The sequence below is a fragment of the Falco peregrinus genome, chromosome 12 (genome assembly GCF_023634155.1).
Source record: "Falco peregrinus isolate bFalPer1 chromosome 12, bFalPer1.pri, whole genome shotgun sequence".
In the NCBI taxonomy this organism is placed as follows: Eukaryota; Metazoa; Chordata; class Aves; order Falconiformes; family Falconidae; genus Falco; species Falco peregrinus.
Window position 1 is genome coordinate 15,109,433 of NC_073732.1, and position 22,341 is coordinate 15,131,773.

Sequence of the window (22,341 nt, forward strand, 5' to 3'; positions counted from 1 at the left end):
TTTTGTTACCATTCACGTATACATTTATTAAGCCAAAGGAGTTTGATCACGTCACGGTATGTTACTAGAGCACATGAGATCCCTTCTTTTTAACTTCACTAACAATGGTTATTTTAATTACTTTTTATTTTTGCCTTTCAAGCTTAAAAAAAGTAACTCCTTCTGCATTCCCCATGAAAGGCTCTTTTTTTTTTTTTTTTCCCTTTTCTTTTCTTACAGTACAAAACAAATGTTTCTCAGACATGTAAACAACCATCACGGAAATTAAACTGCTCTTGAAGTTAACTTTATTGTTATGGACATTGTTAGATTTGTGTCGTTAGATGCATTTCAGCTCAGTGAATCCTTCAATGAAAGTTACTATTGTTATCATCACCTGCACCACAATTCTGCCTAGAGACCCTGGTCAGGGTTAAGGCCCCTCTGTGCAAGATGCCGTACAAATACTTCAGTGTAACTGAGGTCCCTGGTAAAAATAACATTCACTGATGTGACTATAACCCTCTTTGCTTCCCTCTACTCAGCAGTGATCCTCACAAATTATAGGAGCTGGAGTGAAACTCTTCTCCAAGCTAAGTCTGGAGTTGATGTGCAATTACTGTGGAAGAGAAATGTTACTACAGGCCAATCCTGACGCCTGCAGTCCTGTGCGTAAAGCTGCTCACACTCATGGGAATGCTCATATGAATAAGAAATTCCTGTGGGAAAGGTCTGCAGGATTGAGTCCCTGGATCATTGAACTCCTTTGCAAGAAAGCATGCAAAAAAAGCAGACTGGTTCCTTTTCTCTAAGGTTTCATCAGCATAGTTCAAAGAGACAAAGGGACAGGGTCAGTTGCTCAGTTTCAGCATCTCGAGCATTTTGAGTTCTGATCCCCAAATCAAAATAGTTTCTGCTCTGGCTTGGGCTACTGTAACCAGGCCTAGAAAAGCCTGTTGGACGCTCTGTCACGAGGAGGCAGCAGTTTGCTGCTACAGCATGGAGGGACTCTTATGGTGTGAAGGCTGCATCCTAGGCAGGAATTGTGAAGACTGTGCTCAGCCATCAGCAGAAATTATTCTGAAAACATTTCAGAGCAATTGTAGTTTAAATAATTATTATAACTGGTATTTGAGGTGAAAAAACCAAAAAAGGATTACATGAAATAAATAGCAAAGAATCAACGTTCCTGCACAAACATAACATATTCCTGCCCATGAAGCACCCCCTGCAGATTACTGCCCTTTAGGTTATGTCAGATGTTTAAATGAACCCTTTAGAGCTAAAATACAGTACTATGAATTGAGGTTAGAAAAATTTAAAAAGGACTAATGGGAAGTGTGTACGATGCTCTCTTTAAAACAAATTTCCCACCTGGGTAGCCTGGGAGTGTGAGGCCTCAATAAACATAGAGCCGATCTGAAATGGCAGCGGGCATGTGCGTCATGATCTGCATGCGCAGCCACCAGTAGTAATCCATGGGGTGGTAGCGGGTGTAGGGGGTCGTGGAGGTGAGCGCATGGGTGACACTTTCGATGACCGGCGAGGTATCTGTCGAGCCGCTGTTGCAGTACGTCTCCATCTTGCTGACCTGCTCATCAAAGTACTTCCTGCCATAGTCTTTGCGCACTATCTCAGGGAGCTCATCCCACATTTTGTCAGCTATGGCTTTGATTCGCTCGGGGCTGTACAAGTTGGTGGCAGCTATGAAGTTGCCAGGCTCCACGATGCTGACCATCACGCCCTGGGGCTGCATTTCATACCGCAGGCAGTCAGAGAAGGCTTCCACGCCAAACTTGGTGATGCAGTACGGTGACCGGGCAGGACTGCCCATCCGACCCATCATGCTGCTGATGTTCACCACACGACCTAGGCACAGGCCAGGCAAAGCACAGCTCAGCGGTGGCACCTCATCCAGAGCAGATACCTGACACGCACCACCCAACAGATTCCTGAACATGCAGCCGCCCGCCCACTGCACATCTGGAAGGGCTGCCTGGCAGATCTGCCCGCGGCTCACCTGAGCACCGCTGTCCTATGCAACGGCCTTCAGGTGGGAGAACAAGCCCATTGCTTGTGCTCCCCGGCTCATAATACCTGAAGGAACAGGCACATGGTGACACACAAAGCTCAGTGCTGCGGGAAACATGGAAGAGGCTGGACAGAGCCTGCATGGTGGGAAACAGGATTGCTCGGCAGCAATCAGGGCTGAGCCCAGACAAGAAGAAGCAGCAGCAAAGAAAGCCTCTAGCACCAAGGCTGAGCTTCTTTATTTGCAAGTCAAAGGCAGAAAATCCAGGAGCCCAATGGTGGCTTTTAGTGTCTGCCTCTTGAAAGGGAACAGATTGCTTCTGTACCACTAAGGGGCAGAGCAGTCTAAGTGCACTGCACGCTTTTCTGTGTGACAGCTAGATTATAGCTCCAGGGACAGAGCTGGGGTCTTTCTGCTCTCCAGAAGCCATACATATTGGCTGGGGAGAATGCTGGTAAGAGAGTGGGGATGCTGCGGCCTAATCACAGGTTGCAGCTCTCTGCACTTTCTATCAGTGCTCACTGCCAAGTTGCATTAGAAAGAGCAACTCTGGCCACAGAAGTGGCTACCCTTACATGGTGGAAGAAATGCTCTCTGGGCCACACACAGCACAGAACAACATTGTTATCTCTGTGGATGCCTCAACAGTAAAAACCACTCTCATTTAGTCAGGTAGTTGGCCCCAGTACAGGAAAGCTTTTGCTCCTTTATGCCAAGACCTGTGCAAGCTCGAGGTCTGCATTCCTTTGCTGTACAAACCCCACCTCCTGTAAGTTACAAACTCCCGAAGTAACACAACACACGGCTGACAACTTCCCTGGAAGAAATATGTCATAGTGCATGCTGCTGCCCACCCTGCCAGCACTGCCACAGCTGGTTTTTGTATAGAGGGAAAGATTGCTCCTGGCACTGGAATTTGTGGTGAGATGCAGCTTCTGAACAGGTAAAAGAAGGCATGACAGATTAGATCTTCAGTGGGATGCTGCAGGAGAAGGCAGTACAGATGGGAAAGAGAAATAATAACCAGTTTTCAGGACTGCTGCCTTGCTGTGTAACCCAGAGCAGTTAGGAAATCTGTCATTTGTGTGTATGCTGTGGGTCACATCCCGTCTGCAAAGGTATGAAGGTGGCCAATGGTGAGGAGAGAAGCACAACAGACCTTTTGGCCTCTAACAGAACAAGACACAGGGACCTGCTCCAGGGAGTGCCAGTCAAGAGGAGATCACTCACCCTTTGACCTCCGGATGAGCGGGAGAAAAGCCTTGGTGGTTCGCACGGTCCCCCACAGGTTCACTTCAGCTACCTCCATGTAGGTGTCCATGCTGGTGAACTCTACTTCCCCAAATGTGGAGATCCCAGCATTGTTAACCAGCCCCCAGAGCCCTAGAAAACAAAATCAAGCAGAAAGCTTTCCCTCTGTGAGACTAATGAGAGCAGCTTGGAAAAGACCTTGCTAATACATTACTGAACCACACAACCTTTTCATTACAACTTGTAATGATGGAAGCCAGACAGAAGAGAGTCCAGAGTGAACTTCAGTCTCCTGAGCAAATATAACCGCCGTCAGGGTCTGCCTGTACTGCCCAACACTGCAACCACAAAATACCATGAATAAGGCTTCCCAGGATGTTCTGAGCCAGCAGAGAACTTCAGCCTTGTCTAAGCTGTTCTCCTTCCCATTTTCTTTTTGTCCGTTGTAATATTTTAAAAGAAGCGACATATAATCCCTAAATGCAAATAATAAGAATAGGAGAGGCACTGTAAGAAACAAAAGAGTAATTCCTTCAAAGTACAGTCCCTTGTGTCGCCACAAGAACTAGAATGTCTGCAATGCTGACAATCGGGATGTGGGCACGGGTAGACATGGCTGGGCATTCATGCCACGGCCTCTCCCTTTTATTCTGCTGCCACCAAGATGGCAACAAGCAAAGCTACCAACTCATTTGGAAATGAAAAAGATAAAAAAGGAATTTGGAATTAAATTAATTCACTTTATATAATATTCTAATTGCACAGGAAACAGACTAAAAAACATCTGGGATGGCTTCGCTCTGCTGTTTAGAAAAATTCACTCTTATCTGTTGACTGACTTGTCCAGATCTGCATTCTCAGAAGCAGCCCAGAAAAGGCAACTTCATCCTGGCCTATGCTTGAGAATACAGGGCTAGAAAACTCAATTTATATAGAAGATCCTTACATAAAAATTATATATAAAGAAAAAGAAATAGGTTTATGCAAAATCCAAAATAAAACATTACTGATTGTTCTGCTTTTAAATAACCTTCATGTGCTGAAGTGTGGATGTTCTGAAGGGGAAAAATGTAGTTCACCAAAGGGTGGAAAAGTTTCAAGAGTGCACGAGCAACTGGGATTTTCACAGTACTGGAGCAGAATCTGCTGTCATCACCTCAGCAGCATGAGGTAGGCAGGCCAAGAAAGTCAGTTACAGCAACCCCCTGAACTCTGAAAGTTGTATGGTAATATCTGCAATGGCATTAACGACACTGCTGGCTTCGTGGGAAATCCTCTGGAAAACCTCTCCATTCCTTTGCCTTTTGAAAGCTTGGGGGAGACATTGCCATTGCTAATCCCCGATCCTCAGGGCAGGTTTTACAACATAAAGAGAGTCACTACCAACTTCAGGTCACAGGAATAAAGTGCTAATCCCAGGGCCTTGAACCACCCTGATTTCTGCTCATGTCCCTATAGCAGCTAGCAGAGAAAAAAGCAGTTTTCTTTGTAGATGCCATCTTAAGTGGGAAGCTGCCTTCTGATACTGCACAACATTTAACAGGCCATTTGCTCTGCACTGCTGCCTCTCAAAGCTTTGTGGCCTTCAATCACATGCTCAGCTTTTGAAATATGCCCTGAAAAGGCTCTCAGAGCCCAGCTGAGGGAGCTTCTGCCACCGAAGTCCTTAGAAACTTCTGCATGCACCTACCTTTCTCTGGGTCCTCCAGGCTGTTATTCACGTGCTCCACTGCTCGGTCCACTTCTTTGCTGTCACAGACATTAAGCTGGACAGTTCTCATTCGATCACTGTTCATGTTGTCCAGATCCTTGGAACCACCACCTCCCGTGTCCTGGAGGGAAGGAAAGCACTGGTTTGAATCCAGCCAAAGAACTTGTTTAGAATGTCAAATGCATAGCAACCATCAAATCAAGCAAAACAGAGTGCACAGGGCAGTCACAGAATAATCAGGACAGTCCTGCAGTTCTAAGAGGAAGAGGAACAGACAGGGCTGCTCCTGCAGAACACCATTCCTTGAGCATCTCCATCTGACTACGAGACCTGCCGCCGACTCAGCTGGTACAAACTGCTTCAGCCACCAAGAAAGCAGCCAAAGCTGGATCTGCCCCAGCAAGGCAACCCCTGCCCAGTACAAGCTCCTGAGATGAAGCTATGCCCCACTGCCACAGTGGTGGGAATGTGCTGCCATCCTCACTTTGGCTTGCGTATGTGGCACAGCAAATAGCTTGGTGGAGGTACGGTATAGAACAGCCGGTGAGTGGCTGCACATGTATGTTGCACGTGTTTCTCAGTCACACTGCCAGCTCTGGGAGTGACGGTCCTAGAGGAGGGACTACTGCTCTCTCCCTTCAGCTGATCAATACACACAGCTCCCACTGCATTGAAACCTACCTTCTGCCTCCAAGGGACTCCTACAGAGTCCCATCATCAAGTGCCTGTCCACCTTGCCTGCTATCAATTCTGCCCAGCTTCTTTTCCAGCATCTTGCTCTCTTCTCTGCCTCGCCCCATGAGATTCTTCTCTCTCCCATTTTCTATCTCTTCTCCTTTTTTTCCACCTCAGAACAAGATTCCCCCAGTATATACACACCCACTCACATCCCATCCGGTTAACTGCAGCAAACCCCTGAGATACCTTTCACACGGGCCAGATGCTGTGAACAAGGCTGCCATGCCCAGAGCTAGTCCCATCACAGCCAGGGAGCCTGGCTATGGTGCTTCCGTGACACAGACATGGGACATTACCGTGAGTTTGGGATCACCCCTGAAGTGCTGCCATGGTTGTAAGCTACTGGACTGTGCTCGCCACTCCAGGGTACTTTTGTAGAGGACGGTGAGGTCTAGCTCTGAAAAATCACCTTTGGGGAACATTCTCTACTGTAAGAAACTTCCTCTGTCCCCTCAACATCATCCCTCACTGGAAGTCTTTTACCCCCCGTTAACAGGCTAGACACGGACCGTGTCCCACAGGATCATCTGACGGCTGCTCAGCTCTTCTCTCCCCACCACTCAACCCTCCAGGTAGCTCCACTTACTGTGTCAGCATCAGCTGGCAAAAACTGGAGTGCTCTTCACTCCTGGCAGATGAGGCTTTTTTGAACACACACACTTTTTTTCCTCTGACCTGGAACAGGCCAGTTCTTCACAGCAGGGCTGTTTCCTGACTGCTGAATGACATTAGATTGTCCTAAACACCTCAAGCCACAGGTGCTCCCCGTCAGAGACTGCCAGCAGTCAGTTGTCAACAAGATGATGTTCATCTCTGCAGTCTGAACCGAGGCTGCTCATTTGCCCCCCTGAGCAAGAATTCCCTTCAGACACCATGCTTTAGAGACCGCATAAGGGTACCCATACGTCCCCATCTTTGTGCCACTTGTCTTCCAAAAAACCCTCCTCCTGGCTCTTCTCATTCCTGGGCTTATCCACTGCACTTACAGACAGCTCACTAACTTAAGTACCTGATGCCTGCTCTGTCTTCTTTTCCACCCTTCCTTATTCCACCACAGACTGCTAATACCAGTTAGTGCCTGTCCTAAAGAGAAGGCATCTACTGCACTCTCTTCACACGGAAGCATGCTGCATACAAAATGGAGCAGTTAAAAGTCCCATGCATAGCTTAGTGGTGTTTGGTTTTATGGCGACTGAAAATAAAAGTTGTGTGCTAAGTTTCCCGCTCACTCAAAAGCGCTGTGGTGCCACAGGCAGTGTGCATGGCAAAGCACTGAATGCCAACAGGGAATCAGCAAATGCAAGCATGCAAGTCCCTTGAAAACAGCAGGTATAGCTAATGGGAAGAGGAAGAACAATAAAGCCAAGGAGCTTCCTTCCCTGACCCCAGGTCTGCAAGGTGCTAAAAAAAAAATCTCTGGGCCGCAGCAACACACCAGCCTCAGAGGCCCCATAAGCTCTACTGGGACCATCACAGCATCCACTTCTTCCTCCCTTACACGGTTGGCTCAGCAAGTCAACATCCCTCCTGGCCTCCCAGCCACGTGCAGCTAGCTGAGAGCTTGGACAGGGACCCTTGGGGCTGGGATCCTGGCCAAGTGTTGGACTCGAGGCATTAACCCGGACCTGCAGGGTCATTCCCTTGGCTCTTCAGAAAAGGCAGATGGGTGTACTTAAGTCAGGCACCTTAGGATTGTGTCATGCTCTCCTGGCACAGGACGCTGCCTGTCCCACAACCCCCAGGCCCATACGCAGCAATGGAAGGACCTTCTCAAGCTACACCCCAGGGTCCACTATCCCCACGGCAAGAGGATAAGAGGACCCAACTACTGCATACTGAAAAAGCACACCACTGCCTCATCTTCCGCTTTCCATGGTTGTCCTCTGGGGCTCATGTGCTTCAGCTTATATCTTTATCAGTGTGCCCCTGAAGTGCTACGTAACACCCTGTGGCTCTGAGCGCTCTTGTTAAGCAATCTGTACAGTATTAGCTTTGCATTGATGCCAAGCAGTCAGCCAAATTTGAGTCCAAAAACTGAAAGAAAATGCATTTCACTTAATTACGTATTTTTGGCTATTTAAATATCCAAAATAATTTTCACCAGTTAGACAGATTTGTTTTGTTCTCTACTACAAAAAAATCAAAATACAATTCATACAATTGAGGCCTACGGTAACTGACCTGCATGCTGGCTTGCTCAGATAACCTCTGCCTTCTCATCCCCCTGCCAACCACAACAGGCCTAAGCACACAAAGCAAAGCAAACAGGGGTTCCACGACACTCCTGACAGCCGTGACAAGCATCACATATGTCTGCTGGTAACGGATACTGATGGAAAAATACCTTCTTCATCTTGTGTCAGCTGGCTCCTCCAGCTATTAACCAGAGAGATAAAAATAAGACAGCTGCAGCGTGATCGTTCACCGGATCCAGTCTACTGCTGTCTTTTGGCAATGAAGCATCAACACAACTCTCACATGAATATATTTGCCAGTGAAAATGTTAGGATGAAACTGTGAAACAGCACACTGTTAGCACAGAACCATCCTTGGGCTCTCCTCAGCTGTGACTCTAAGCACCTCTCAGGTTTCCTTCAGTAAAAATACAATCAGGCGCTCAGGATCTGGCCACTCTAGGAAACTTTTCCTGATGAGGAGTCAGCACTGCACACACTTTTAATCTGCATTAAGGATGTAATGTTCCTAAGAACAGTGTATATCCTGAAGTCACAATGGCTCCCCAAGCTGGAGTATCCTTCCGATGTGCAGGTGTGCTGTGAAAAACAGTCGCATGAAAATAACACCCAAGTTTCATAGTCATTTCGTCTCTGTCAGGGCTAGGTCAAACATACCCAAGCTAAAGATGATACTTCTTATTTCTGCCTCCACTTCTACCTAGCATCTAAAAACACACCAGGCTTTTTCTGCCCCTAAAATCAGTACAGCAATAAGTACACTCTGAGCAGAATTCCGATTATGGTTTTGCTAGTGAAACCTGTGGCACAATGAAAAACCAGCTCAGTCTTCTGGACTTGTTTTAGTTCTACAAAGCAGTTCTACATAAAGTATATGGCCTGAAGACACATCAGCCAACCTGTTAACTAAGGAGCTTTGGCATTTTATGGTAGTTTTGTGATGACAACAGCTGTTACCAGTCTTGCCAGTGTCACACAGATTTGGGAACATGGGATGTGAGTTCAGCTAAAGAACCAGTATTTAATTACACAGTTATATAGCAAAGCTTTCTGCTGATTTTTTGGCAAGAAAATAAATATTGATGAAAGCCTAAAAGTCTTGGCATGTTGCTGCATGTCAGTTTATGCTAAAATTGTCAGAGGCCAAGATTTTGCACTAAGATGCATTCAGTAGAATGAGTACTGAAGACACCAAAATGGAAGGGAGGTTTCAGTGACAGTTAAAGACATGTTTACTGAAAATCAGGTCTTTCTGGCAGCTCAGAGAGAGGAAGTGAAACCCAGAAGTAACTTTGCAGCTCTGAAATTTTTTGTTCCTGTCAACACAGAGACAGGCTATTATTCTAAACAGTGGTTTTTAAGTCTGCAGCATTCTTATATTCTCTAATGTTGATCTTCAGTTACAAAAGCTGAGTAGAAACATCTGCCAAAAAAGTACTCATCTACCCTCTCTTGACACCTTCTGAAAAGCAGCAGTTTGTGTCTTGTTCTGCTGTGAAGCCTGTAGAGGGAGCCCAGGTTAACAAAAAAACCCTTGATCCAAAGCTGAAACCACAACGGACAGAGTTAGCGAAACACAAACTTCTCTCTTGAAAAAAAAAGCAGCTGAAAGAAACTAATAATTTAAGCAAAACTTCATCATAATGGAAAAATTGATAGCAGAACGAGTATTGATAACATTAAAAAACACCTGGCAAATTCTCTTTAAATAATATATCTATTCAAGATGCATTTATGCATCTTGATGAGTGAGCTAAAAGATAAGGATCAAAATAACTGACCCATCCCAGGATATCCCAAGAAGTTTCTGTTGTTTCTGTTGGGAAATGGCCACGCAGTTAAGAAAACGCAATGCTTCATAAAGAGAGAGAAGCTAAAGCCCTCTCCTATTCTCCGTGGCCAGGCATCTCTGATTGCTGTACAGAACGCCCCTGGAGAGTGCACCAAGACTGCATCACTAAGCTATTTGTGGCCTGATTCTGCTCGTATTCGCACTAGGGGAGCTCTTACCACCTTCACAGCAGTTTCAGAAGACCCTCAATACACACTGAGGCATGGCTATACTCATAAATATAGAAAAATACACTCCTACCACATGCTATAAATATCACTGGTAGCTTGCTGTATGTCACAATTAATCAAAATAAACCTTGCATAAATATGTACAGTCTAAGAGCAGGGCCAGAGGTCCAGACTCAACCTGATCCCAAAACTTGCTTATGAATAAGCACATAAAATTAGATTTGGGTTCCAGTCCATCAGATATGGAACAAACCTCAACATTATGATGCAGATAAGAACCTGCCTAGATACCATTTAGTGCCGGTTCTGGTCTAGACCAGGTTATGTTCTATAAAATTCAAGAACCCGTGTCTTTCCCTTTGGGCTACCAACCGCCTTCCCACTCCTCGGCAGAAAGGTGTGCAAAGTAAAGAAGGAAGACTGGATTTGCTACATGTCTGCACACGTGCCACAGGTGAAGAATAGAGTTTTTGTTTTCCCTACCTTTTGCAGGCAGCCAGCATAAACAACGAAGCCTTTGGCATGCAGGTGCTTGGCCAAGGCAAATCCAAACCCTGAGTCACAACCTGTTATAAGCACAGCTCTGCTGCCAATCTGCAAAACAAAACAGAACAAAATGCACTGAAATAGAGTATTTGAAATCAGTGATTTGCAGTGCACAGAACAAAACCATGTCCTTGGCCGGGAGCAGCCCGTTCCAGGGACGTTCTGTACACTCGTTGCCAGCTACTGCCACCCAGTGCCTCCTGAAGACAAGAAATGAAGGTTTCATACAGACTTCACTCCAGTGAGGCAGGAGCACTGTCCTCCCAGCACAAAGAGAAGTTCAGCACCTCAGGCAACAAGCTCCCAAGGAAAAGTGACCAATCAAACCACCATTATCCAGCAGTTCACATAAATCCTAAAATCTGAAAATACATCAGACAGTTCCCAAGACATTTTTTCCTTTCAGTAGGAACTGTTCCTACGTAAAGGAATGAAGGCAGTGGGTTGATTAGCATTGATAACATGCAGCTGTGGCCTCGCCTCAGAGGCAGTGGGTTGATTGACATGGATGATATGCAGCTGTAGCTCGTTCTGCTAAGTAGTTAAATAGCCCTAAGGACGGGGGGGCGGCAGCGAGGCAGAGAGGAAGAGCAGGGTGGTCTGGTCTCTGGAGGAAGGTGGTCCAGCACAGACAGTAGCATCTGACCAACGGTAAAGCCTTATTGCAGCCTACTGGTGTTTGTGTTGCAACACTCCTACACGTTCAAAGCAGGCAGGAGAACATGATGAAGATCATCTGATTGAAGAAAGGATATGGGACAACCTCACTGACTGCTTGCTCATCTTTCTCTCTAGCACATAAACCCTCCAGTATCAAGTTTTAAAAGCTAAGCAGAATTAAGTGGGCTTAATATTTGAAATTAAGACCAGTTGGTCATCAGTCTTTGTTTTTTGGTTGTCTTATTTTTCCAACTTACAACTTAAATAGAAGTATACCTACTTCCTTCTTCAACCCCCTTCTTCTAACCCAAACGCAGGCAGCAGTTAAGTGACATGTTTAAAAACTGCCTGGTGTATCAAACAGTCCGGCAGCAACAAGTACAGATGCAGCAGGGTGCTGCTGTGGGTGGGATTAGGTAATTACTTACAATTCATTCCACCTTATCTGACAAACTAGAAATTTGGTTTTCTCCAGCATACACAGGGACTGATCAGGGTCACACTGGAAGCCCAGCAGCAATGCAAGGGCCATATCTAAATTACTCTGAGACGCTGTCCTAGGGTTACAGAGCTAGATATACATGCTCTAGTACTGTCACAGTGCTGAGTACTGTGCCACAAGACAGACAAGAGGGCAAAACATCCATCTTCCCTTTGCCTGGCACCTTTCCTGGCCAGCTAGCACCTTCAAGCAGAGGGCTGTTAAAGAGGACTACTCTCCAGATCAAGAGATGAGGACTTATGGTTTATTTACATCTCTTTACACAACCATACTCCACACAAGAGTGCTTTATTAAGATTTTGTCATGCAAATTCCCTCCACTCTAAGGTGGAAGATTTCATCTGCTGTGTGAGTTCCAAAAATAGAAAAAACCCAGTAGTCTGATTGTTTATTTCCATCCTTAGCAGCATGTACTGTGCTACGTCAATGGAAGCTCTATGCTAGGAAAGAATGTGGAGTATGTTCAAGAGGTCCAGCTCAGAGTCTTTCTGGCAAACTGGAAAGACAAATTTGGTCACCAGGCTTCATGGATTTTAAAACCCCAGCTTAGCAGAACTAGTTCCTGGAAGTCACAATCACACTCACCTGATCAACTTCACTTGCATAAGAGCGGCTGTCATATGGGGACAAGAGAGGGAAGCAAAATCTTTGCACTGGCCTGTTAAAAAAAAAAACAAAAAAAAAAAACAGAAAAATCAGGCATGGAATAACTTATCCATATCCTGGTGCTGCAGCACACACATGAAAATTACACATCACTTAATGTAGTGTTGCCTATGTACATGATGTAGATTGTCAATTGAGATGACAGAATCCAGTCTACAGTTCTCCTAAGTCTGAGCCTATGTGTTTCCTACAGTATGAAACATTTGTTTCTCTGAAGACCTTAGTGCTATTGCCAGCTGCAGAAGCTGTCTGGATATTACCAAGAATTCTAAAATAGCTCCTGGTCTGGCACAGAGTTCCCTCCACCCACAAATGGTGGTATACACTTGTACAGGCAGTATGGTGTTTCTATTTCCAACAGCAACAACACTCTCACTTAAGAGTCGCACATAGCTGGGGTATGGGAAGTTATTCTTTTGTCTGATGAAAGTATTCTGCTGTGGCATTGTCTCTGATATCCAGCCTCAGGTTGAATTTGCTTGGGTCTGTCTCAGTGCTTTTACACACAGCTCTACCTTTCCATCATCTTGGGTGACGCTTCTTACTCTGCAGTGCCTATCCACTAGATACTCATAGATTTTATATCCCCCCTTTGCAACTGTTTGAGACACTGTGTCTTTGAGCAATACCTGCCATGCACATCTGAAGCTCCTTGGCATAGTATGTCTGACTCCCAGGAAGGTAAACCTTGTGGTTTATGTAAACACTTATGTAAGTGCTTACAAAGACAGACCACAGCAAAGCAACAATGCCTTCCAGGGAGCGAGATTCTATTTAGAAAAGCTATGCTACCAGTAGCATCATGCTGTCTTAGGTCTTGTCATCATTCACAAAGACTGGGCCTAGACAACACACCAGTGCGACCTCAGGACCCTAGCCTCTGGCCTCGACAGCCACTTCTCTGGACTATATCAGCTTTTTCATTTTTGCTTTGGGCATTTTTTTTGCATTGCCCTCCCAGAGCCTTCTGGCCTTCCCCTACCCTTTGCCTCCTCTAACAACATCTATCCTTCAGCACAGCTAATCTTCCAGGCTGCTCTTCTAAGTAAATTTGCATAATCATTCACAATTATCTCCTGCTCAGACATCCCAGGCACTCCCAGGGTGACCTGTGCTACACTGAACAGCAATCTGCAGACACTCTGGCCTCTGAGTCTTGGGAAAACAAGGCTAAAAAAAGGGTCTGCTAGGGCAGAGGCTTTCAACCAGATGGGAAAGGAGCAGATTTATATTCAGCTAACAGTATCCACTCACCTTCCTGCAACAGTTTAGCTCTTTTTCTAACTTTGAGTGTCACAAGCCCAATCTGCTCCTGAAATAGCTGCTAATTTAACTGCTGCAAAAGTCAGTCCGCAGGAAAAGTCTGTGTTAACACCACTGACCTGCAATCCTGGCTTGGAACTTTTACCTCAACAATAAGCTTCTTAGTGTGCCGCACAGTGCCCAGAAATGTTCATAACATTTTTTAGCTGCAAGAACTTGGGTTTTATTTTTCAGTGTCATATCTGGTCATGTTATTTCACTGCAGAACAGATTTGCTGCACTCCATTCACAATAACCTCTACAGAATAAGTACTTGACATTCTACCTACCTTGACCTGAAGGCAAGGGCATAAAATAGATGCTGGCTGCTGATCAGCAGGAATGCCATCAGAGGAAACAGCTACGAAGCGTATGCGATGTTAGCCCCTGCCCAGTACACTAATGTACCACAAGCCACTTTTGTCATTCTGCATGACTGAATTCTAGAGACCGCAACTGAGACTTTTTAAATGCACAAATGGTCCTTGAACTGAATCTGTGCTTATAACCATGCATTTGGTTTTGTTCAGTTACACCAAAAAAGGCAGTCCTCAGCTTGAAGAACCAAGTATATAAATGCTACTTCAATGCATTCAGATACTGGTATAGTGACAACACTGTCTTTCAGATGAACAGTTGGATTTCCATTCAAGGTTTAGCAGCTTGTGGGTGCTTCAAAAAATACAACACATTCTTGCGCCGAGTACAAGATGCACAAAGCACAAACACACAAAACAAAAGAAGAAAAAAAAGAATATGTTGAATTTTTTTTTCTTAAGTTAATAAATAAATCATTTGTATACTTAAGGCCACAGCAGATTCCTGCCAGTGCAGCTCTGGTGTTCTCCTGGTTTTGGCAGGGATGGAGTTAATTTTCTTCCTAGTAGCTGGTACAGTGCTGTGGTTTTGGATTTACTGTGAGAATATGTTAATAGCAACAGCTAAAACATCAGTGCATTAAGTAGGGCTTACTTGAAGTCAAGGACTTTTCAGTTTCCCATGCTCTGCCAACAAGGAAGGTGCACAAGAAGCCAGGAGGGAGCACAGCCAGGACAGCTGACCTGAACTAGCCAGAGGGATATTCCATACCATAGAATGTCATGCTCAGCATATAAACCAGGGGGAGTTGGCTGGGAGGGGCTGATCGCTGCTCAGGGACTGGCTGGGCATCAGTCGGTGGTAAGCAAATGTATTGTGCATCACTTGGCTTTCTTGGGTTTTATTTCTCTCTTTGTTGTCTCCCTTTTCATTATGATTATGTTTTATTATTATTGTTATTATTATTTCCATTATTAAACTGTTCTCATCTCAACCCACGGGGTTAACCTTTTTTCCTTTTTCCCAGCCCTCCTCCTCATCCCATTGGCAGGGCAGGGCAGGAACCAGGTGAGATAGAGGTACTTAGTGTGCATGGTACTTAGTTGCTGGTGTGTGTGGAGTAAACAGGAGATAAAAGGTCTACAGCTGTTTGCATAAGAAATCTTTAACAGCTTGGTTATCTTCAGTCTCTACAACTGCCTGTCATGGGAGCCATCCTTGATGGTGATGGACACCACTATCAACAGCAGTAGAACAACACTGGAGGTGGCAGTTCTCACTTAGCGGGCTCTAAGCCACTTTTAAACAGCTGTTCACGCACCACTGTTCAGGAACCCTGCTCTAAAGCAAAGCCAGTGAAAGCCCTCAACTGGTTCCAAGTTTGGGCTAGTAGGGTTCTCATCATATATCAATATAAAAGGTATTTTTTCAGAGCTAGGAATTTGAATTAGACAGGAAATTTTCTGTTCATGTTCAGCAAAAAAACCTAGCTTCATTACTCAGCCCACCTCCATTTCTCACTAAAACCCTCCCTCTCAACTTTCTCATTTCATGTGATTCATTGCCTCTTTAATGAAGTGATAGAAACATATGACAGTTTCTTGTACTGCAACGAAGTCTACTTGCTGATATTCAGGAATAAATCCTTGCTTGACACTGAATTAATGCTTTACTCAACCCCCTTTTGACTGGAGATAATTGTCCAAGTGTAAAAAAAAAAAAAAAAAGTTGCCAACCCCTCCTTGCGCAGAGAGTCCATCTCCTCTGTGCTCAGCTCAATGACTGAGCACTGGCACAGACTGCCCAGGCAGGTTGTGGAGTCGCCATCCCTGGAGCTATTCAAAAGCTGTCTGGACAGAGTCCTGGGCAACCAGCTCTAGGAGGCTCTGCTTGAGCAGGGATGTTAGACCAGACGACCTCCAGAGGTCCCTTCCTACCTCAGCCATCTTGAGATTCTGTAAATAAACTGTCCCACTGAAATCAAATGAGCCCTCAGTGTAAGACCTCACTCCTTCTCCACCAAGTTACTTACCTGAAGCCATTCCGTGGGCCCTTGAAATTCAGGGCTTTCACAGAGAAGTTCAGGAGAGGCCGGGACAGCTTGGTAGCCAACATGCTTTCAGTTAACACGCTCTACCAACAGCAAGACTGTTCTCCTTTAACTCTGCAATACAACATAGCACCTCTGTTTTAGTTGCTCAATTATTTCGTAAGTCATGCTGACTTGATGTATTTCAACAAGAAAATAAAGTCCAAAGGAACTCATCTTTCCCCCTTGCAGTCCCTCACACTGGAGATAAAGAGCTCAACCTTCAACCATCCCAAAATGCTTTTAAATAAGGAAAAAGATTATAAGTAAACTGACAAGCTGGGAGGCATTTAAAGGAAATTTAAATCTCTCCTTCTTTAATGCATCTTTACCTATATTCTCTGCAACAGCTAAAAATTAAGGTACTTAGATGAAATACATTACTTGAAGTTCTGTTTTACTTTAAAATTATTTCACGTAGTTCACTTGAAGTCATGGGTGATGTTATGCTACACGTTTCCAAAACAATCCCTGGGCTTTACAGCTCCTACAGGCCACGTGATTAAAAACATATTTATTTGTAATTAAGTGGCTGCCGACACCGGACTACGCACAGGGAATCACCATTAAACTCACTACGGGGTGAAAAAAGCTGAAGAACGAGAGTTAAGCTGAGAAAGTTAGCTTCGGTCGTATTTATCTTGGATAAAGGCAATCCAGCACACAAAAAACTAATGAGGCTTCAATTGCAGCCTTCTTAATAGCAGCGTAAAGCCGGTGCCTGTCCGCCAGGCTGTGCGCGCCAGGCCCGGGCGCGGCGGCGCCTGCGGGGAACAGGCCCCGGCTGAAACCGCCGGGATCACCGCACGGAGGGCGGCGGGGAGGCCCGAGCTGGCGGCCCGGGCTCCGCAGCGCTGGCCGCCGGCGGTACGCGCCAGGAATCCGGGGGGTTTCACCGACTCGGCGCGCCCGGCCGCTGCCCACGCCACGTTTTGCGGGTCACACCGCGGGGGGCGGCCCGGCCCTGCCCCAGGCGGGGGCGCGGCTGCCGCGGGCTCACGGCGCTCGGCGCGGTGAGCGGGGCGGGATGCAGGGGGAAGATGCCGGCGCCCCCCGCCGCGGCCAACCCTGCCCCATCGTGTGTCCCCCTCCCGGGCGGGCAAGGTCACCCGGCGGCCCGGCAGCCACAGCCCAGCCTGCCGCTGCCGCCGCGACCCTCCCCATCCGGCCGCCCCCCTCCCGCGGAGGCCCCGGGGCGGCGGAAGGGAGCCGCCCGCGCGTTACCTGGAGCCGCCGGGCCCGCCTGGCGCTGCCGCCGTTTGAATGAGGCTGGGCCGGTGCCCCGGCAGCCGGGGTGCGGCGGGGGGCGGGCCGGGGGCTGGGCCGGGGCGGGCGCGGGCGGCGGCGGCGATAGGCTGCGGCCATGCCGGGCGCCGCGCTGCTGCTGCTGGGCGCCGCGCTGCTGCTGGCGGGCGGCGGGCGGTGCCTGGGCCGCCGCCTCCTGCTGCTGCTGCTGCCGCGGCGGGCCCGCCGCGCCCTGCCCGTGAGTACCGCGGTGAGGGGCCGGGCTTCGGCCCCTGCTGGGGCTCGCCGGGGGGCGGCCGGCGGAGGCTGCCCCGGGGCCCAAGATGGCGCCGCGCCTCCCGTCCCGCCTGTGCCGCCGGCCGCAGGCTCAGCGGGCCGGGGCTGCGGCAGTAGCGGGCGGCGCTGCCCGGCGGGGCGGCCGGGCTGGTGGGTGCTCGCACGGGCGCTGCCACGGAGGCCAAGTGCCGAGCCGGGCACGGACCCGGTGTGGCAGCGGGCTGCCGGGCCCGCCGCCGCGGAACCCCGCTTTGCCTCACGGGATTCACGAGACAGTGGGTGCGTGGATTGTGTTCCAGCACTCTAAACCTGGAAATGTGCATAAGGGAGAAAAAAAAAAAAGTCCTGTGATTGGGGCAGAATTGCATAATCAATCTCTTTTATATGCTTTTAAGAAAGAACACAAAATAACACAAAATGTCCGGGGTTCTTTCACTGAATTGGAGCTAACACAGCTCTTGCTTACGCCCCAGACAACTTTGCAGCAAGGGGGAAGAAGCTGCAAGTGAACATGATGTTGCTCCTGGGCCTCCAGCTCAGTCCAGCCCCTCTGAGACCGCAAGATAACAGCTTTGGCCTCTTTGCAACCCCCCACTTCAGTCTTTCTCCATCCACCCTGCCCCTCTGATGTTCCCCATCCCTGTCCCACCTGAGAAAATACCTTCCCGTTAGTGAATATTTTCAATTTCTTTTCCTGGGATTGAAAATCTCAACTTCCTGGCTCTAGTGAAGGGGATCAAGTGAAGTTTACTGCACATCTGCTCTCATCTGTGAATTAATCTGTTTGATAGCAAGCAGATGGTCAGGGGAGGGTATAAAATGGAGCGGAATCCAGAAAACAAGTGACACAGTAAAAGATACTGGGCAGGCAGGGCAGGTTCTGTGTTGTCCAGAGAGACAGGCAAAAAAGGTAGCTTCCCTTTCCTTAGCTTCTTTTGCAATAAATGTGTATAATTTTGATAGATCACCTGCATGAGTAAAATAAGTTCTGCTATTTGATAAAGCAATCATATCCTAGTAGAAAAAGCTAGTGAGGCTTGTGCAGCTGAGCTGGCAGCAGGTTAAAATCCAGCTGCCTCGCTGGGGCTAAGCTGTGAAGCGTGTGTTACGGTGCTGTGGGTCACACAGTGAGGATACAGGCAGCGCTGCCCTGCCCAGATGCCACAGCAGCACCTCCAGTACAAGAAGTTATTCTGCAGTCTTCGCAGGTCCCGGGTGCCCTGGCAGCACTGTACACGAGTGCCGTCTCCTGTGCAGTATTTCCTGAGAGCACTGTGTGACCGTTGGCACCTGAAGTTCCTCAGAATGCTGATTACGGGCACTGTGATGCCTGCTAGAGAGGTGATAGCTAGTCCTCGCCGCCTGTCTCAGCACTGTATCCAATGGTGAGCTGCAGACTGACCTTATCAAACTCTGGGAACGAGACCCATTAGGCCTTATCTGGGGACATTCAAACTATAAGGGTGACTGGGGTTTTCCATGTTCAGAGTTTTTTGGGGCATAGGATCTTTTTGGCTGGGCATGGGGTTGCCTTCCTGCTCTCATCCCTGGGAGCTGTCTGCCCATCAGGCATGGCACAAAGGGGAAGCTACAGATGTAAGATCTGTTACACCCCTGGGGTCTTTAAATGTTCATTAGTGCTGCTGGGGCCTCAGTCTATTATGAACCATGCTGCTGTAATCACATGTTTTGTTACAGAAATTAGGATAATGGCAAATAATTAACAAATAATCACAGGAACTTTCTTACATTGTAAGTTGTTCCTCACTTTTCTCCCTATTATAGACAGCTGAGAGGATTTGTAAACCTCCTCCTTACTGTCTACATCTTGGTGGTCTGATTTGTTGTTTCTGTTTTTTTCTTTTAACCAGAGAAAACAAAACAGCTGTTGAGAGCTAAAACTAGATGCACACATTAACGCAGCCCAGCAAATTGCTTTTTTTTTCTGGCAGCTGAGCTCTGTCCTTATCAGATCAGCTGATGAAGGAGCTAATGATGGTTGAAGGTTGGATTTTGGAATTGATTGCAGCTCCTTATTTCCTGCACAGCTTCTGCTCTTTTGGGAAGTTCTTTGTCTCCAGGATTCAGAGGCAAAGGGTCTAGGGAGGGGAGGCAGAGAAAAAAGTCAAATCCTTTCTTTTCTGTGGGCTAGCTTGCTGAATTATTGTGGGAGGTAACCTTGGCAAATTCTGTGATCTGACTTGATCGTTATCTCTCTGGGAGTTGTATTGTTGTAAATTAAATTAGGATTGAGCATTGTATATTTAATTCTTGCTCATGTTTTGTCTAGCTGTAGCTACCTTCAGAGCCTTACCAGAGCTACCCTGTAGCTGGGTGCAATTTGAGTGAAGGAACTGGTGTTAATGTGGGTGATTGTAAGATAGACTTTTGATCAGTTCTCATTTCAACTTCAGATCATGATTCCCCTTTGAAAGCAATAAACTCAATACGAGTTATAGGATAGGGTGTAGCTTATTTGTATATTGCTCTCTGCTTAGGCTCATCTTGAGTTTGTGCAGTAATTCTCTGATTGCTATCACCCTGCAATTATTCCTTATTGCTACTTCACTACCATGAATGTCAGCAAAATGAGATCAGAGAACACTGGTGATTGCCCCATTTATGTCTGAAAAAGTGGCTGAATGAGCCAGTGCAATTCCTATGTAAGTAGAATAAAATACAGGTGTTCATATTCCAGCTGTCTTTAATATAGTAACAGGGTATATTGCAGACACCTCCACAGAGGTGGAAGTGATCTCACTTCCTTATTGCGTTCTCTGGATCTTTATTACCATATCATATTATTGCCTTATGGATGTGGTTTGGGTTTGGAGCAATGTGTAGCACTGCAGCTGAGTGCCTGCTAGTTGGGTGAAGCATTAGGAGTTCATTGCTTCACAGCTGTGGTGAGGAGATGGCTTTCAAACAAAGAAAAGAGGGTGAATGGGCAATGTTTTGCTACAGGCTTCTCTTCAGGATTTGTGATTCTGTTTTCAGATCTATCATAAGCCCATTGCGTCATACCAGATGGAGTGTCAAATCTTTTCTCTGAATTTATCCATCAGTCAAAATATAACAATAATGTAGGACAGAACTGTAGGATTTGATAAATTGTTCCTGTTAAGACTGCAGTGTTTCAGAAGGAAACCCTAACCTGTAGTCACATTCCCACATGCTAAAATACAGCATGGAAAGTACTGCATGGAGTGGGAGTAGGTGGGGAGCACAGTAGTCACTCTGCAGTTAAAGGAGCTGCTGTACAGTTCAAGCAAGTGACATACTATCATTTGGATGTTTTTTATGCTGCTCTTACAATGCCTATGAGCTGGTAAATCACTAACTTCTTCTGAAATGTTTCTGTTCTGCTTTGGTCGCTGATACTTGAAAGAAAGTTACTGTTCTACTCCAGGTATCAAGGCAACACAAATAGCTGCAGAGCAGCAACTGAATAAATTTAGTTTCACACTAGCTGGGAGCTGGTTGTGTTTCTAGGCAGGAATCTTGCCGCCTTGTTTACTTACACTGGTTGACCCAGCAGAAGCTCCGCTGAAATTGCTGGGTTTAGGCTGTGGCCAGGTTAGTGTGCAGCTAGGTACGTGGCCGCTGTGACTTGCAGCTGGAATTGTATCTCCTAAACACTGGGTGGCCCTGGCTGCAGGGCTGCAAGCTGCTCCTGTGCTATGTTGCTGGTGGTGCTTGCAGCATTGCAATATCTGATGATAACCATATTTCTGTCTTTCCCCACACAGGCTGAAGGGAAGGCGGTGCTCGTAACAGGTTGCGACAAAGGTTTTGGACATGCTTTGGCAAAACAGCTTCATGCGAAGGGATTTACTGTTTTTGCTGGATGCTTGCTCATGGTGAGTAGTAATATTGATCAAAATTCTTCTCTGATAGGAGAAAAATGCTTCTCAAGTGAAAGCATCTTCATCTGCAGCCACTGTACCCTTGTCCAAGACCTGAGAGAAATGCAGTGGGCAGGGATTGTTACATCTTCCATTGCTTCATCTGCCTGTTGCATCTTGCCATTCCTGTAATTTTGAGCTCTTTAGGGCAGGGGTTGTCTGTCAGCTGCGTGGCTGTCCAGTGGCTTGCACAGTAGGGCACTATTTACTGCTGGAAGCCTTTCAACAATATGGCAGCACACTCAATAAATATGATAGTCCAAGATTGCAATGGAACTATGGCTTTCTGTGTTCCCTGGCATCTCTGTTGCTGTTGTTTGTTCTGTAACTTTCCTTTGAGGATGCTCTTCTCAAACTCATCTCTCCAAGTTGATTCCCCTGCCTTGTTCAGGTTCTGTTTCCAAAATGTCTTCTAACTGTGCTTCTATAGCTTCTGTAGGAGCTATTCGGTTTCTGGATAGCTGAATAAACAAATTTCTCATACCTTTCTGGTGTCTGTAGGTCTCATCCTCTGTCACCTGTGTTTGGCAGATGGTATCACTTGTTGTAAGAGATCACTTTAGGTACACTGTATCAGAAGGGGTTGCAGACCCATCATCCCAGTCTTTTTTATAACTCGGGCAGCTTCACTTCCATCTCAGCTCGGGTTTTACACTTACTATGCTTTTTTGCTGTTATGATAGTCAAAGTTCATGTAATTTCTGACCCGAATTGTTCAAAATCAGTTCATACTCACTTCTTCTCCACTTGAAGGTGGCCATTTCAGCACAGATGCTCAAGGAGTGATGACAACAGATTCTTGAGTAGTGTGGAGGGTGAGAACAAATGAAAAAGGTGGCCCTTGTTGCCTGTGTGATCTCAGCGGAGGTTACGTTCTTCCACCACACCAGAAGAGAAAGTTATT

The 22,341-nt window shown here is 46.7% G+C and overlaps 2 protein-coding genes across 2 annotated transcripts in view; one reads left to right on the top strand and one right to left on the bottom strand.

Annotated features, from left to right (window-relative positions):
* Nucleotides 1-17,372, bottom strand: BDH1 (3-hydroxybutyrate dehydrogenase 1). Its single transcript, XM_055817047.1, has 7 exons — nucleotides 17,236-17,372; nucleotides 15,955-16,086; nucleotides 12,222-12,294; nucleotides 10,412-10,522; nucleotides 4,953-5,094; nucleotides 3,242-3,394; nucleotides 1-1,848 (listed from the first exon to the last, which is right to left on the bottom strand). Exons 2-7 carry the CDS (start codon nucleotides 16,035-16,037, stop codon nucleotides 1,379-1,381), a joined length of 1,032 nt encoding a protein of 343 aa, XP_055673022.1. The 5' UTR covers nucleotides 16,038-16,086; nucleotides 17,236-17,372; the 3' UTR covers nucleotides 1-1,378.
* The window catches only part of LOC101911460 (D-beta-hydroxybutyrate dehydrogenase, mitochondrial-like), an 18,333-nt gene continuing 13,348 nt past the window's right edge, over nucleotides 17,357-22,341 (top strand). Inside the window, exons 1-2 of the mRNA XM_055817048.1 lie at nucleotides 17,357-17,494; nucleotides 21,282-21,392. Of these exons, the coding sequence (XP_055673023.1) occupies nucleotides 17,375-17,494; nucleotides 21,282-21,392 (231 nt within the window). The 5' untranslated portion in view covers nucleotides 17,357-17,374. The remainder of the gene's footprint in view (nucleotides 17,495-21,281; nucleotides 21,393-22,341) is intronic.